The 18,270-nt window shown below is 40.5% G+C and overlaps 2 protein-coding genes across 3 annotated transcripts in view; one reads left to right on the forward strand and one right to left on the reverse strand.

The window, feature by feature from the left end:
• NAALAD2 (N-acetylated alpha-linked acidic dipeptidase 2) overlaps positions 1-17,546 on the reverse strand; it is a 52,473-nt gene extending 34,927 nt beyond the window's left edge. The window contains exons 1-3 of one of the 2 annotated variants that reach the window (XM_072969023.1): positions 17,132-17,546; positions 9,825-9,936; positions 1,900-2,086 (exon numbers count right to left, since the gene is read on the reverse strand). In XM_072969023.1, coding sequence (XP_072825124.1) covers positions 1,900-2,086; positions 9,825-9,936; positions 17,132-17,159 — 327 coding nt within the window. In that variant the 5' untranslated portion in view covers positions 17,160-17,546. Of the gene's footprint in view, positions 1-1,899; positions 2,087-9,824; positions 9,937-10,629; positions 10,804-17,131 lie in introns of those variants that run through there. The other variant, XM_072969022.1, reaches the window with a different exon arrangement.
• The window catches only part of UBTFL1 (upstream binding transcription factor like 1), a 34,858-nt gene continuing 33,127 nt past the window's right edge, over positions 16,540-18,270 (forward strand). The window contains exon 1 of the mRNA XM_006219350.3: positions 16,540-16,625. The gene's annotated coding sequence lies outside the window, so the exon portion shown is untranslated. The remainder of the gene's footprint in view (positions 16,626-18,270) is intronic.

Here is an 18,270-nt window from a genome sequence, read left to right on the forward strand (position 1 = left end):
TGTAAATCAAATATTACTTCAATTTAAAAAAAAGAACAATGCATTTTGCCCGCAAGTATCCTGAAATGAGGTTCTATCATTAAACAGATAAATTCCATTGGCAATGATGAGAATGAGGTTTACCATTATTATTGTCTTCAAAGTAGTAGAAACGTCTATAAGTGCATGCAATCTCATGTAACTAAAAGTTCCCCTCTTAAATATAAAAACAGGGCTTCAAAGGTGGCACTGTCACGATTCCCCTCCTTCTCCAACTTTTTTTTTCAGCTTTCTTTGTGGGCCCCTTTTATTTCAAATGCATTCAAATCCCCAGTCCACTGCTTGCTCATTTTAAACTCCCTGAGATTTCACTGACTCTCAGAATATTATTCATAGCTAAAATACTTATGAAGCCCCAGTTTCAGACTTGTATATTTAAGGGCCTGAGACATTTCAGTTTGCATGTCCAAACTCAGTACATCTAAATTTGAATTTATCTTCTGTCACCGCAGGTGCTTCTGGGTCTGCATTCCCTACCACTACGAACAGCATCACCGCCAGCCGGACACCCGGGAGTCATCCTGAACTCTGTCTTCACCTCCTTCCTCCAGTCCATCGCTCATCAAGTCCCACTAACACTGCTTCCCAGCTATGTCACAAATCCAACCCTCTTCCTCATTCCTGCTAACATCCCAATTCAGTGCTCTATCATCTTTTACTGGACTATTGTCTTAAGACTCCAACTTCAGCCCCTTGCGTAGTCCAGGTCTCATCTGCATACGGTCCAAACTACCTACAATGCCTCCCTGCCACATCCTTCCATTGCTTAGGATTGTCAATGGTTCCCATTGACTGACGTTGAATTCTAAGCTCCATAGGACAGAGTATAAGTCCTTCTATGACCCATCCCCAAAACATATATACTGGTTTCTCTTATCATAGCCTACTTTGAATTCTTTTTTCCCAGCTTTACTGAGGTATAATTGACAATGCTATAATATAATTAAAGTGTACAATGTGATGACTTTTTTATTGTAGTATAGTTGATTTACAATATTGTGTTAGTCTCATGTGTACAGAAAAGTGATTCATATATACATATATATATTCTTTTTTTCAATCATCTTCCATTATAATTTATTACAAGGTATTGAATGTAGTCTCCTGTGCTGCAGTAAATCCTTGTTTATGTATTTTATACATGGTTGTGTGCATCGGTTAATCTGATACTCCCAATTCATCCCTCCTTTGCCCTTCCCCTTTAGTAACCATAAATTTGTTTCTATGTGTGTAAGTCTGTTTCTGTTTTGTAAATAAATTTATTTCTACGACTTAGATCCCACATATAAGTGGGATCTTTGACTTATCTCACTTAGTATGATAATCTCTAGGCCCACTTTGTGTATTTTACTCTCTTGAAATACAGAAAACCTCTTTAAGTTCCCCCAACAATACTAAACAGTACGTCTCTAAGCTTTTGCCAATATTTTCTCTTCTTCCTTCTCTTCCTTTGCTTTTTCATTTGGCTTAGGATCTCTCATGACTCACCTATCAGCTCTTCCAGGAAGCCTTCTCTAACTCCCAGGCTGCGCTGAGCGACCTTTTTCTGCGTAGAGAACCCTAGTCACCCTCTTCACTAGCACTTACCATATTGATCTGAAATGTGTTCCAATGTCTGCCTGACTTTATCTAAGCAAAGAAACCATGTCCTAGTCTTCATTCTGGCCTCACAACTAGTCCTGTGCCTAACATATAGCAAACACCAAATAATTCATTTGCACCTTATTAACTTTTGTAAAAAAAAAATAAAATAAAAATAAAATAAATTAGCAAATTTCTAGTTTTACCTGACCCTAAATTCCAATTCACATAAAAAGGTGGAGTTATAAAGTACAAGAAGTACCAACAATTCTGCATCACCTCAATTCCATGCTCATCCATGACTGATATATAGTTGGCATTCGTCATGTTAGGATAAGAAAGGAGAACATCATAATGAACCAAATCGGCTGAATCCAGTCCAAACTCCTTCCACTGGGTTTGGATTTTCTTGGCAAGTAGTAAATTTTGTTCTGTCCCTGCCAGATGAGGCAGTGCTGTAAAAGAACTAAGATGAAAATAAAAGTGGGAGGTAAAAGACGACATACATTCAGAAAATTCAGAATAGATCATGTTTGCCAGGCAGTCTTGTTAACATACATTTCTAGAGCTGTTTTCATCCTATTGCATGCAATTGTTAAAGTCCACGCATTTTTATTTTATATTCTCTGGTGCTCAGCTCTTGCCTGTTCTCCAGGAATTACACCATACAGTTTGGCTGAATTGAATTTGGGCACTGCTCTCTTGGTCCTGGGTCTAAATGATCTGAAACAGTTAAGTGACTTCACATAGTTCTGAATGAAATCCACTTTGCTTGAGGTGAACAATACTTCAACACAAGTTTCCCAAACCCCCTCCCTCCATAAGCATGGCAATGATACGTCTGAAAATTGCTTTTTTTGTCAACCACAGGACAGCCAAGTAAGATCAGCAGTAAAAGGAAAATCAGTACTTACTGAAAACTTACTATATGCCAGGATCTTAACCGGGTATATCTCATTTCATCCTCACAACCCTTCTCCCACTGTCCCCATTTTACAAATGAGGAAACAGAGTAGTTAAATAACTTGTTCATTATTTTCTATTAAATTCCAGGGCTAGAATCTGAAAGTTGCAGCCGTCACACCTTGAGAAATTGTGAGTTTTCTTTTTTTTTTTAAATCACTGATCTGATCATTTTGATCAATGAATTGCTTAAAACCCTTCTGTGGCTCCCTCCACCCTGTATTATAAAGTTCACACGGAGCACAGCATCTCAGCCTTTTCTATCTGATCCATCCTTTCAAATGGAGAAGGTTCATTTCCCATCACTCACCTTATGAACTTCTCTGCTCTGTATCATTTAATATACCAACATGTCTCCTACAATGACCACCTTCTGAGCCTTTGCACAAGGTCTTCTCTCAGATGTAAATATCATCCTATTTACATGAATCTCCCTGTATCACCACTTCTTGTCATTCACCTTTCCCACCTGTAAGCTATTAGCCAACCATTAGGACTCCTCAAGCATCTTCTCTTCTGTAAAGCTTTCCACTTCTTACATCATTGAATCAAAACTGCAAGTTACTGATATTTAATACCTTGCAATATTTGTTAAAAAAAAAAAGGTATTAATGTGTTTATAGACAGAAGTTACTTTATAGGTTTAGGAAAGCCAGAGCAGCCAGGGCTATTTAAATTCAACTTTACATAATTCATTATTGTTTTATTTTCTATAATGAGCAAATAGTATTCTCACAATCGGAGGAAAAAAGTGTATTTCCTGATATTAAGATGGGAGTAAGAAGTTCTGCCTCTCATCTTTCAGGCAACCCACGGAAATGAAATACAGAGGTGCAAAAAAAAAAAAAAAGGGCACCAGGGTATAACTTCACTGAATTCGTCCTTACAGTCCCAAGTTGGACACTGCAGCTCCAGGCATCACATACTCACGCTGTGATGTTCAGAAGAAATAAATACAAACAAGAACAGCTATTTCCTCTTCTGTTTCTTTTAACAGAGGAAAACAGACCCTTTTTATAGAGGGTCTCAGCTCAATTTTTTCCCCACTTCATCAGGCACAATGGGGCCATATACCTCTTCTCAAACTAACCTTTGCCCGAAGGAAGTCATAATGATTGGATTGTGGACCAGTCAAGAGATTCCCAGGCTGCAAGAAAGGTAACCCTCACTGAACACATGCCTTCCCCGGGGGAGGGCGACCACGATCAATGGTGGCCCTGCCAACAAGAAAGTGGCTGCGGAGAAACCAGCTCCCACTCCATTAATCCCTTTAAACCAATCTTGAATCCCTCCTTCCCCTCCAAGACTCTTTCACTGGTCATGAACCTCTACTCTATCAACAATTATATTGCCTCAGGGCCCTCTCTGAATGTTTGCTTGACTCCCGGCATTAACTGGTTTCCTGAGAGGACCCTGCTCACCAGCAAGCTCTCTTATTCCACATGCTCCCCCGTATCTCAGGGCCGGAAGATCAGCTAGGAGTCCTTCTTCCGCTCCACTGGCTCTTTCAAATGGTTTTCTTTTTTCTTTGTCCAAAAATAACAACTCTTTTAAAGCTCATACCAAAAGCCACCGCCTACCATGCCTTCTAGGTGCTTTCAAAACTGTGGTCACTCCTCTGTCATTCACTAAAGTCTTGGGCTTCTAATTCAATGTGATTCACTCCACCTCTATTCTTGTCATCATTCTTGCTGTGCAATTTCTAGCTTCCGTTGGATGTAAGGGAAAGAACACCCAACTCCAACAAGATAACATCATGCACTATTCATACATAGCTTATCACTTTATGCTATATTACACATCAAAGCAGAGCTAAAATAAACAGACACAAATGTTAATCTTAGGTCAAGAGCATCACCACATGTTGCTTCGGACAGCTGATGTAATTTTCTAGGTGATTTCTTTTGGACACTTCGTGATATGCTGCAGATAGAGTTCAACAGTGTTAAATTTTACTTGCTCTCTTGAACATTTTTAGATATAAGCATTGTCTCATTTAATAAGACAATCTGCCATTTGAATGTATTGCATGAGAAATGAGTGAGTCTTTCTTCAAACGACATCCATCTTACTGCCTACAGATTCTTTGCCTATCTCTCCAAACAAGCAGCTCAAACGAGACATTTTGATTTTGGTTTCCTGATATCTGATGTGCCTCCATCATAAATAAGCTCAGATTTCATAAGAACAGTATAGCTGTTTTCATACCTCTTTACGAGAGTTCACTCTAGTTCACCCATGGAAAGTAAGACGGAACTTTGTGTTCTCATCAAATCACAGGACAGAGATGGGGAGGAAATACACTATTCTGTATGCAGGTCACCTTGTTCATTTGATTCTTGGGTTTGACTAGAGTCTCAGAAGGAGAGAAGAGAGAAAATGCTGCAGAAAATTTTAAGAAATAATGAACACCACCTTCCTAAAAGCAGTGAAAGACGTAAGTGTACACAGTCAAAAAGCTCAGAGAGCCATAAACAGAATAAATTTGAAGAAAACTATGCCTGGCACACAGTAAAGCTGCTGAAAATTAAAGACATGTGATATTTAACTTAAAAGACTTTGGACTTTCCACTGAATGCAAATACCAGCCAGAAAACAGTGAAAGAACATTCAAGGTTCTGAAACAAGGAGAAACAAGGTCATCTTAGAATTCTATATGCAAGAAAAATGTGCTTCAAAAATTAAGGTGAAATGAAGATTTTACAGGTGAAGAAAAACTAAGAGAATTGGTCACCACCAGACCCACATTCCAGGAAGTGCTTAAGAAAATTATTCAGAATAAATAAAAGTACCACAGGATAACCTAAATTGTCAGAAACAAACAGACCACTGGCAATAACAATAACAACAAAAAAAATAGTATTTTATATTTCTCAGATATTTAACTCTTAATTTGTTTCCAAGACATATAACTGTTCAAAGAAAAAGATTATAACATTATTTAGTGAGGTTTTATATTGTATGCATATAGGATATTTTTGATAGCTATCACATAAAGGATGGTAGAGAAGAGGGTAAATGGACAAACAGAAATGTGAGTTTTCTGTATTTTATGTTAAATGGTACAACAGTAACTGTAAAACTAGAGTGAAGCATTAGAGAGGTATCATGGAATCTCTAGAAGACTAACATAAAAAAAAGTGCAAGAAGGTATAGTCAAAAGATTAACTGAAATGAAATAAAATTTCAAATGCTCTCCTCACAACCAAAAAAAAAAAAGACAGAAAATAAGAAGTAAAGGAACAAAAACAAAGGGAACAGAGAATAAAGTGGCAGACCTAACTCTAACCATATCAATAGTTAATTCTAAGTTAACAGACTAAATGCTCAAATTAAAAGGCACAGACTACCAAAATTAATAAAACAGCATGTGGCAATTATATGCTCTCTACTGAAGGTTTATTTTAAAAGTAAGTTGGTGGATTAAGTTAAGAAGATATACCATACAAATGTAAGTGTAAGGAAGCTGATGTGGCTCAATTTATACAAAATATAATAGACTTAAAGATAGAAATTATTACCAAAGATAAAGAAAGACATTTCACAAATATAAAAGTTAGTCCTGTCTTGAACACATAACAATACTAATGTACGTATGCCTAATAAATGAGTTTCCTAATATATAATGCAAAATTTTATGGAATTAATGGGGGAAATAGACGATTTCACATTCCTGGAGCATTTTGTAACACCATTCTTGATAGACTGATCCCTCCAAAAAGCATCAGTAAAGAAATAAAGGTATCAACATATTAACCAGCAAGGAAGAAAAGAAGGACAGTCTTGTGATCATATAAATTAATGCAGAAAAACCACTTGACAACCGCCAACTAGAGTGTCCCTCACCATCCAGCACTCCAAGGACTAGGTCATTAGACACTGCAGTAGCCTAGCTCCCACACACCCGAAAGGAATTCAGGATAGAGAGCAGGAATGAGGAACTCTATGCTCTGGGAAAACTGGTAGACCAGGCCTAACTATCCTTACATGTTTTCAGGAGAAAATTTTATGAACCCAATTTTGGCATCTGCTCATAGCTAGAGAAGCACTAAAATCCTTAATGGAGACATCTGCTCCTCGGGACCAGCAGTCACTGTCTGCCGAGATGTGTGCTTGATTGTACGTACCCCCTTCACCAAAACCACGTGTGTACTGACCTCCCTCCACCCCCTCTTCGGAGCAGCTCCACAGAGCTATCTGAGGCCACCTCCTGGGCTATAGTCATCAGTAAGCCCCAAATAAAACTGAACTCACAGCTCTCATGTTTTTCATTTTTTCCCACTGGGCACAATATTAATACCTATGGGAGCCCATGATTGGGTTAACAAATTGTAACAGACCCCAGCCGCTTGTCTCCTTAAAGAAGAACAAATGTGCTCAGTAACTGCCTTGCAAGCAGGTGCCTGTGCATCCGCACTCCCGTCTTCTTGCCGTAAAAAGCAGAGAGGATGCCTTGCTCGCATAGGTTAGGTTTTAGATAGCACTCTGCTCATTGCGACCCAGGCCCTCAGCTATAAACACTGGGCGTGCCTGCTGTTAGATAGTCTTCTGTCCCCAGACAAGACGTGGCCGGTCTGGCAGTCTGCTCTAAGGTATCTATAACAATGTACCTCGTTCCCCTCTCCCCGTGACTTCTCTAAAGATAAACAAAGCCTTTGTACTCATTGTGACTTCTACAATCTCCAACCCAGCCTGTCTTTCCCTAAATTCCTGCATTCCATCACCCAACTGTTAGTGATTTCTCCTTTGATAGCACACAATACATGTGGGAGCATTTGAGAGGCTCGTGGAGTTGGCTCCCAACTCCCTCTAGCCCTCTTGACTTTTTCCACAGAGTCTCGAGTAATTCCGTCTCGGTGGGACTTCTGCCGGCCAGAACCCACAAATACCCATTCATGATTAAAATAAGACCCTCTTAGCAATCCTGCAATAGAGGCACATTTCCTTAACCTGATGAAGAGTTTCTACCAAAAAAACTACAGATAACATCAGACTTAATGGTGAAACTCTGAATGCTTCTAGCTAAGATTAGAAACAGGGAAAGAGTGTTTGCTCTCATCATTTTTATTCAACACAGTATTGGAATTACAATCAGCACAACAGGGACAAATACATAAACATATGGCATACAGTTTGGAAACAGAGAAATAAAACTGAAGACGGCCTGATTTCTTACACAGAAAATAAATCCTAATGAACCTACAAAAACTAGAACTAGGACATGAGTTTAGGCAGGTCACAGGATGCAAAATCAAGTGTTTCTATATACTAACAACAAACATGTGAAAACTGAAATTAAACACAATATGATTTACATTTGCTGCAAAGAAAATGACATAGTTTGATATAAATATAACAATACGTATATAGGATCTGCATCCTGTAAATTGCAAAATGTTCGTAAAGGAAGACCTAAATAATTGGAAAGCCTAACCATGTTCATGGATTGAAAGACTAGGCACAGTAAAAATGCCAAGCACTCCTAAATTGCTCTATAAAATTAATGCAATTATTATCGAAATCCCAGCAAGAATTTTTCCAGACATTGACATATTTGTTATATATTTTATATAAAAAGGCAAATGATATAGAATAGCTAAAACAATTGTTTAAAAGAACACAGTGGGAGGAATCAGTCGATGCCTTGTTACGGCTTACCACGTAGCTTCAATAATCAAGACAGTGTGGTGCTGCAGAGAGAAGACACAAAGATCAGCAGAGCATCGGAGAGCCCACAAATATGCCCAACTGATTAGTGACAAAGGAGCAGAAGCAATTAAATGGAAGAAGGACAGCCTTTCAACAAACGGGGCGAGAGCGGCTGGACGTCCACAGGTAGAAGAATGACCCTCAGCCAAACGTGACACCTTATGCAAAAATTAGCTCTATAAAGAATCATACACTGTAATGGAAAACGTAAACTATAAAATGTGGCGATGAAAAAAGAGGAGAAAAGGGATCTAGGACACGTCACAGAGTTCTCAGACCTGAACCCAAAAGCATGATCCACAGAAGGGAAAACTGATAAATTAAACCTCATTAAAATTAAACACTTCTGACCTGCAAATGACCCTGTTAAGATGTGAAAAGACAAATAACAGACTGGGAAAAATATCTGTACATCACAAGGCCAACAAAAGACTTGTATCTAGGAAATATAAAGAACTCTCAAAGCTCGATAGGACAAGAGAAAAAACAAAATAAAAAGGAACTGTCCAAATAGAGAACAGGTCAAAGACGGGAACAGGTATTTCACTGAAGATGGTTTTCAGACAGTGAATAAGCCCTGGAAAAAGATGTTCAGTATCATTAGCCACCAGGGGAACGTACATTAAAACCATAATAAGGTGTCATGAAACCTAATTACCTCCCTCCCCAAAAATTTTTTTAAAAGAAAGAAGACACAAAAGAGCACATACTGTATGATTCTGTTTATATAAAATTCTAGAAAATGCAAAGGAGTCCATGGTAAGGGAGGGAAGGGAAAAATAAATTGCAAAGGGCATGTTGTAAATTTTCTGTATTCTGAGGAGGTGCTCTGATGAGTATATTACACATCAGTCAATACGCTCAAATTGTAAGATTTATATGCAGTTTATTTTATGTAAATTATACTTCAATAAAACTTTTTATGATACTCCTCTGAAAGAGTCTGAATATAAAAATAAATGTCATGGTAACTGCCTTCAAGGAGTTCATAGTTACTCCCCTGAAAGTTATTTTTTCTCTTGTTAGGAGACTGGCAGATTTCCACTGATTCTTTTGTTTTCATTTTGTCCTATTTGTGTTACTTATGTTTGCAACATGCGATAAAGGTTTAATTTGTGGCAGACAGAATACGAAGCTTTAATCTCCTTTCCTCTGAATCAGAGTTTACAACCATCTTAATCTTCCTGACAGAGTATGACTTTTAAATACAATCACAGATTAAACCCAGGCACGGCGAACAAAGAATAACATTCAGTTGCAGTCCAAAGTTATATGAAGTTGAAACATCTCTTAATAAAGCAACCAGATACTTTTTCTGCACATTAAGTAAGGGAAGACAGACTTACTCTTGCAACATTCAAATAGATTTTACCTAAAGAGTGATATAAAGGAACATTTTCAACAACCGTGAATTTATGTATTATCATATAATTTCACACAAACAAGATTACTCACATGAATATAGTCAGTTTTGATACAGTTCTCTGCAATATTTTAAACACTTTAACATCAAATATGCAAAACAAACTTACCGAAGAAATGATTTAATGTTTTCAGCTTTCATCTCAGACAGCAGTCCGCCCCTTACGTTCTGGGGAGGGCCCACTGAAGTGGCTGTCTCTGTGAGAGGCTTACTAAGCCAGCCTGGAGGGAGAATACAAACACGTATGCACACTACATACACACATAACTGCTTTTGACTTTATAAAACTAGAAGCCCCGCCCCCAAAAAACAGCCCTTATCCGAGAAATACATCATGGTGAGCTTGACGACAATAACAAAAAAAAGTCACACAGATGCAGAAAACCTTCCAATTCTGCTGCTAATTCTGAGCCGGTTAAAGGAGTCTGGAGGAGGGGTATCTTTTCGCTTCCCCACGTGTCACGCATCACACGCGCCTCTAGCTTTCCTGTTCCCCCCGGGGTCTGGGTCAGAGCGCAGCGCCTCACACACACGGAGCCTTCCACAAATATTTACGTGATAAATGATTACGGAAGGGCAGCTTTTTGCAGCGCTGCCCATATTCGCTACAAGTTGTGCCTCCTTAACGGTGCTTGCAAGTGAAATCACCTTTTTCACCCCTGCGGATAGTGGCAACTCTACACTGCCCTTCCAGCCGCCCTTCACAGCACCGAGCAGTCGGTGCGCATTTAATACACTCGAACTCCGGCCACCTCTGCGAGGAAGGCGGAAGCGGCGGAGCTCGCCGCGCCGGGGGGTCGGCCGGCCAGGGCCCCCGCGCGCAGCCCAGCCCCGCAGCCCCGGCTCCCGGCTCCTCCGCGGAGGGGCGGCTGCGGGCGGCGGCGCCGGCCCCGGGGTCGGGTCGGTACACTTACCCACCAGAAATCCGCCCAGGAAAGAGGCCAGCGCTGCAGCCAAGCACACCCACAGGTGCGGACGACCCCGGGACTTGGCCATGGCTTCGGCGGGGCTGCGCGGGAGACGCCGGCCGCCGGGGCGAAGCTCGGGAGCGCGGGCGAGCGGAGGGCGCGCGCCCGGGGACGCGGGGGCCGCCCAGGTCGCCGCCCACCTCGGCCGCCGCCGCCCGGGCGCAAAGCCCCGCCTCTGCCCTCCGGCTCCGTCCAGAAGCGGGTGCAAATCGGCCCCAAAGTCCTGGCCCCCGTGAGCCCCGGGGGCTTTGGAGGGGAGAGAGGAAGCCCTGCAAGGGGAGGAGACAATCTTCCTGTTGGCGGGCAGCTTCCATTCTGTTGCTCCGGGACGAAGTCGGCCTGGGGTGGGAGGGAGCAGCTGAACGTGTCCCGAAGTGTTCCCTGAAAAACTGCTTACCAGCCTCTTTCCAGGAACTGCTCAATTTCGGCAGCAAGTGCCTTTAGCTGCTGCTTCTCCTTCCGTGTTGATTACCTTCCTGCCAGATTCTGGCTAATTTCTAACTGGTCACACTTGGGGAGCATTTCTGGTCCTGGCTGCTTCACGTGCTGCTTAACCAGGTACAGCATCCGAACTGATGGGATTGGGTTCTTTCGTTTTCCTTTCCCTGAACAAGCCTCCAAATTTCTGTAATCGTCAGTTTCTTCTTCTGTAACTGGGCTTTTCCCCTACCGCACCGGAATGTTGTGGGTTCAAATCAGTATTAACCACGAAAGTGCCTCGCACCATAACTGATGGTAGGTTTTCAACAAATGTCACCCTCCCTGCTTCCCCCTGCTATCTATCATGTTTATCCCAGACTTTTTCTTTAAAAGTGATAAAAAAAGGTTTATAAGATGGTGGCCCCCCAAAACAGGACACCTTCTTCATTCAGCCATTTCAGCCTAGAAGAAGTCTTTAGCATCCACTAACGGATTCCCTGTATCTGACTGAAAGCAGTTTCGCAGCCAGAGCAAAGCTGTCTGCCCAGGGGACTATGAAGAGTATAGCGCATCTCTGGTAATACCCCCAACTACACTGCGTTGTCTGAAGCCATGCTGACCTTAGTTAAGGTGTTAGAGCAGGCAGATAGCTAGATATGAGCAGAGAAAGGAGGACACAGAGCAAATGGCAGGAATTGGGCAGAAAGGAGCGTCACAGGCCAAATGCAGGAAACCACACATCATGTGAGCACCAGGGGTTCCTGGGCAGAGAAAGAAAAGCAGGAATCTTTGGGCTGATGAGGGGCCACACCTTTTGGCCTGGAGACCAACAAAGAAAGGTCAGGAAAGGCAGGAATTTCCAGCGTCCGAATGTAACCTTTTGCTCATTATGCCCTCATTTCAATAAAATTAGCCTTGCAGATCAGAAGTACCCATCATGCACCGATGCCATGACACTTCTGATCCAGACTAAATAAGGACGAAAATCCCTCCTCCCTTTGGGAAGGTGGAGTTGGGATGATAATCAGGCTCTTCCCTCCCCAGTAAATATTCCGCCCATTCATTTTTACTTCCTATGTAACCAACTTGCCGAAGAAACTGTGGGCAGCCACTCACCTGAGCCTGCCCGCTCTCCCCTTGAGAGTCAACTGTTTATTCTTTAATAAATCTTTACTTTACTTTTCTCAACCTCTAAGTCTTGTCCCTCAATTCTTTGGGTTGGATCCACCAGCAACAAAGGCACTTTTCTTTGCTCCTAACAAGTTGCTAGAAAAGTCTGATTTCTTTTTTTGCACTGTAATTGTTGATGGGCATAGCTGACATTTTTCTCCTTCAGGACTTTTGTAGAAGTGATGTAGGAGAAAGGTAGGTTCTGATAACTTTCAGGCCATGCCACCGAACTAGGTAACAAATTAGAGAACTGAAATGTAAAAACTGATGGCTTCCTAAAATGGGTAACAAAAGGTCAAGAGCAACAAGAATTAGTTACATCAATGACTGAATGAACTGATGAAGATGATTATAATTTTTATGACTTTTGTTTGAAATATTACTGGCTTTTTAGTCTTTATTTTCCAGATATGAAGGAAACTTTTCCTCTTACGTAGTGACATACAGCAATTTGGTAAATTACACTTTTGTAAGCAGAATTGAAACATTTATCTTTGTTCTCCCTACCTGATCCCTCCAGAATTTGGAAAGTCTTACTGAGTATTCTTATTTTTATGTCAATATAGCAATGTACATAAATTCATTAATAATCTGTTCTCCTTGTGAAAGGACACAATTGGAGATGTTCGTTATATTACCAAGGCTTTGACTAGAATGTCATATTTGAGAATATGCATCAAATGAGATATGACCAGACAGCTTTAAGGAACTAACATTGACTTTATGGAGACACAAATTCTCTTAGAAAATCAAGTACCTTGCTTTACAGGTTCCCAGCAGCTTTAGGTGAGTAAGGAAGGTCACTTCCTGGCAGATGCAAGAACCTCAGGATATTTGGGGTTTGGAATCTCAAGAAGAGAGAAATTCATCCAAATCTATGGATACTACTACACACAGGTCTGATGGTAAATCCGTGGCCTGGCTTACTGGCCTTGAAAGGCTATTAAAAATTCAGTCTGGAGATTCCTTATGGGAAGTTCCAGCAGAGGGTTTAAAAGAGCCTATGTGGTCAATGGCTATTCTTCCTGGACTTACGTACATAATCTGGCGATATTAATGAAACTAAACTTACTTTGCAAACAAATTCGTTTTAATTTGGCTTTCTTTAGTAGAAATGAGGCTGATTTTAGAGAGGAAAAATATTGTGTTTCAGTAGAAACTGTAACACACAGTTATGAATATGAGATTCAAAGTTCTGTTCATCAGCTTTGAGGTTTTGTTCTTTCACCTGAAAACTAGACTGAGTCCTGAATTCTTCTTGTTTCTTCAAACGAACAGTAACAATTTTTCTCCCACTTTTCACTCAGAATCATTGAGAACTAAAGCTGCCCTTTCCCTGAGGCCCTACAAACTGAAGCTGAACAGCCTGATATAAACGCAAGGGAGCTCACCACAATAGCCCGTGTTTGACCCTCGCTGTGCCTGTCACTCTGTAAACATTCAGAACATTACCTGAACACCTGATGACATCACGAGAGACATCTCAACCTACAAAAGACGCTTCAACCCTAAGTAACATGTAGAAATCTCAACTGGCAACTCTCCGGACTCGGACACTGGGTTTGCAATGTGCTTCAACTATTAACCTTTGTTTTTCTTTTGTCTCTAGAAATGCATCTATTTCTTGATTGCTCTCCAGAAGTAAAAATGCATCTGATTAAATACTTGATTGCTCTCCTGAAATAAGTACGTGATCTGACCTATTGTCAGAACTAAAAGTGGCTTGAAGAGATAAAGCAATCTATCAACTCAACTTGTGGACTGTGAAACTTCTCAAAAGACGTTTCAAAGGCAGGACTCTAGAAGAGTAAGATTTGCCACCCCAAACTGACTCTTTGGCTTGTGTACTATTTCTAGGTGACAACAATTAATCTCAAAGACTCAGGAATAAACGGATCTTCCCTGTAACTGCCTAAAAGAATGTAGACAGAGGACCTGTTCCTGGATTGGAGCTGTCACTGCAGATAGTATAGTACAAACTAGGTGTGGTAGGAAGGGAGGGGGCTAACAAAGTCTTAAAATTCCCCTCTGTCCCATCGTCTCTGCACGACCCAGCAAACATTTTTTTTAATCAAACATTTACTTTCTGTCTCAATGTGAATTGCCTTCCTCCCCTTTGAAGTCCCAAACCACCAGCCCCAACATTCTGTTTTGTCTTTAGCTAAAGATGGTATTTACAGAAAGGATTTTGGCCATTTTGGGTGGTTATTCAGTTCTTTTGGGTCTCTCTCACATATATGTGTGATTAAATTTTGCTTGATTTCCTCATGTTTAAAAAAAAGAAGCCTAAATTATTTGTGAAATTTGTTTTTTACTACTGTCCCAATTTTTATAGCTAATTAAATGTTGACTAATAGAAGAAATCAGTGTATTAATTAGCACAGTTTCCCAATTTGATTTATCTTCCCGAATTAAAATTAGATTATTGATTTATTCAATATTTATTGAGAGGCTATAGAATTCCAGACATTGTGAAAAATTCTGAAGATATGGTTCTTGCCTTTAGGAAGCCTGTAGGCTTCCTAATCCAATGGGAAGTACAACACAATGTGTTGTGTGGCCTTCCTAATACAATGAGAAACACAATGAGAAGGCAAGTATTGAATTATTAAAATGTAATAAAAAATGTAAGAGTTACATGTAAGAAGTCCTAAGAAGGAGCAGTATTACCTTAAATGTGAAGGTTGTCGCTGCCTTAACAGGTGGCATCTGCCATCTTTAGCTTGACAATCCATTATAAAAAGTCCAGTTAGTTGGTTCAGCAAGTCTTTGGCCTTATTTAAAATATAGATACAGATGAATTATTCCATCTTCTTAGCTAAGCTTATAACAGAAGGCTGCTATCAGAGTTTCTAATTATTAGCACCTTAGAAGATATTTGCATCTTAGAAAGCACACTTTACAAAGCAACATTGTTGATTTATGCCAACCACTTTCAGTCTTCAAAGCTAAAAAATGCATAGGAAACTTTTAGTATTGGAAAATCAATCTTTCAGTGAAGCTGTTTAACACGTTTGACCTGCTCATTATTCAGAGTGTGAACAAAAAATACTGTAAACCATATCGGCAAACAAAGAATGCTGAAGCCATCAAGTCATCAGCTGCAGCTGCCACCCCCCAGTGAAGACAACCTGCAGCCCAGCCTCTGCAGCCACTCACAATGGTGCCCTCTGAGGGGACTCAGGATAAGAAAGGACAGGAGACTGGCCCTAGATAGTAGCTAGGTGCTTGTCAAAGGAATGAAACTGATGAGCCCATATGTTTATTTCCTCCCATACATAGAAAAGCACTAAATTCTTTCACTTGAGATGCCTGGTTTTCTTTAGGTAACAAGTAAACTTTTATTGTTCCAACTACCTGGTCTGTTGTAAAGCTCCTATATATCCTGGCTCCTCCCCAACCTCTTTGGAGCAGTCCCTCCAAGCGACCCGAGAGGCTGTCATCCCGGCTCGAGTCCTCCCACCAAATAAAACATAATTCAACTTTTAGGCTGTGCATTTATTTCAGTCAACAAGGGCAAGACAGAACTCACTGTCTTCTCCATTCATAAAGTTAGACTGTTCTTATATAATCTTCCCCCCACCACTTCTCACATCCTAGAAGAGGCATTCTTGTAACTTCAAAGTTCAACTCACCAACAAATGGGTCACAGCAACGTCTGAAAACATATGTACTAAGAAAGCAGGGTATGTCAATTTCTTAATAAACATACCAATAATTAAGATTTAATGTAGAAGAAATAATGTCTAGTGTCAAATTTCATGTTTTATCTGAAGATGTTGCCTTATCTTTCACAAAAAAGGGATCGCCTAGATGCTAACTGTACAGATATAGACATGATGCCATTACTGATATTGCAAGGTCATCCACACAGCAGTGTTCACTTTCCAAAAACGTGAAAGGTTGATGTCATGATGGCTGAGATTCATGACAACTGACACATTCCAGCTGAGTATTTCTAAAATCCTGGGACCAAAAACTGCCCAAATTAGCTTCAAACTTAAAATAAGACATTAGAAAAAAAGAAAAAAAAAAGATGTTAGAATGTTAGGATATTGTATGGTATACCATAACCTACAAAACAGGTGAGAAGTGAGACAGAAGTACAGGGGGGGAAAGTATAAAAAACTATTAAAAGTAAGTGAGAAGAAATTTTAAAAGAAAAGCAGAAAACCATGATTGGATGATTTCCTTCTGATGTCACAATTACTCTACTCAACAGTAAATGTAGAAATTAGAAGAGACCCACCAAGGTAAAGGGTAAAACAGAGAGAGGACCCCTACTCACGCCCTCCTATCCATCCAGGTGTGTGTACCATGATGCTAACATTCCAGGTGGAACCTTGGCACTGGTAAGCTATACTATGTGGCTTTTAAACCAAGTTTTCCTTTTCAGTATTTTTCATCCCTTACCATTAACAGGTACCTTCAGCCTATTTTCCACGACAGCCTTTACCTAACAGTGCTAGGATCAGGGGACCCCTCGTGCTTTTTCTTCCAACACTCCCATTGCCTGTCCTCATTTACATCCTCAGTCCCTGTGTACCTTCAGTATCGTTAGATTATGAGTCAATCTCTCTAGATTCTTGAGCTTTCTTCCTATAGCCCTTTCTCTCTTCCATCTTACCTGCCTCCTATTTTTACATGAGGATAACTTTTTCCCTAAAACCAGAAAAATTCTCATCTCATGGGGAGGTAGAAATGAGTCTCATACAGACCCATCGGGTCAGAGAGGAAGGATGGACCTTTGCTCTGCCATCATTATTCGCTGCGTGTTCCCTTTTGACATTGCTACCCTCTGATTGCACCATTTGCTTTCTATTCCCATCATTGTCCCCAGCTGAGCATATTCTCCCACCTTCTGCAGTGGTTTTAATGGCTGTCATGTAGATTTTTGGTGCACCTCTGGCCCTTCACTCTTCTTTTTCTTTCACATCTGGCATCCAATCCACCAAAAAGTTCTGTTGCTTTGCAATCAAAATATATCATGAATCCAGCCGCTTCACCAGCCAGTATTCATGTAACCCTCACCACAGTCATCTCTCAACTAGACTTCTGCAACAGCCCCCTAACCGGCCTCTTCCCCCAGTGTTGCTCCTGTACTGACAATCTTTGACTCAGTGGAGCTTGCTTCCTAAAGTGGCAGTCAGATCACGCTATTATTAAAATCCTTCAAAACTTTCTCATTAAACTAAAAAACAAAATTCAGATTCCTTAGAGTGGCAACTAAACTTGCTTGGTCTAGCTTTTGAACCTCTCCTCCCTTCAAGGCAAGAGACTAAGGACACACATGCAAACCAAATGCACAGAGACCAGGAAACAACCTCATCAGCAGAGGCCACTAGCATCACAAAGAAGCAGACAACACCAGAGGGCGGCTGTGGTACCATGCTCCCCCAGTGCCAGTGCGGTACACCTGTATGCCTACAGATGAAGAAGGTATCGGTAAATGGCCAGTGGCCGAGAAGATTCCTGGCCTTCTCCCACAGTGTTATCCAAGGCTTGCTAACAAGACACAATGGCAAGAAAAGGGAATTCAACAATTTTATAATTGGAGGCAGTTATTGGAAAAGCTAATATTATTTCATGTTTTTACTCCAGTGAGCTGAGACTCTTTTATTAACTGGTACCTCTCCTTGACCAGCTAGAGTGACCAAGGGCAGCATAATTTATAATAGAATTCTATATTAGAATTATATAAAATATAATTCCTATTTTACAAAGGCAATATAATTCATAATGATAGAATTGCATATTAGAATTATATAAAATACAAGTCCCATTTTACAAGCCCTACCCATAATAAGTTTCAACCCTATCATTCCCTAAACTGCACTGCCCGTATTTACGATTCGGTGCTTATTCTCTGCTCTCTGAATCTCAGACCCTAAGAAAGGCTGCCAGACATTTGCCAGGCTTCTCACTGCTACCTGCTCTCATGCAGAATGCCTTTTTCTTTTTTCTTGGCTCCAATCAAGTAAGGCTATTCCTGAGTAA

This window comes from Vicugna pacos, chromosome 10 (genome assembly GCF_048564905.1).
Source record: "Vicugna pacos chromosome 10, VicPac4, whole genome shotgun sequence".
Lineage (NCBI taxonomy): Eukaryota > Metazoa > Chordata > Mammalia > Artiodactyla > Camelidae > Vicugna > Vicugna pacos.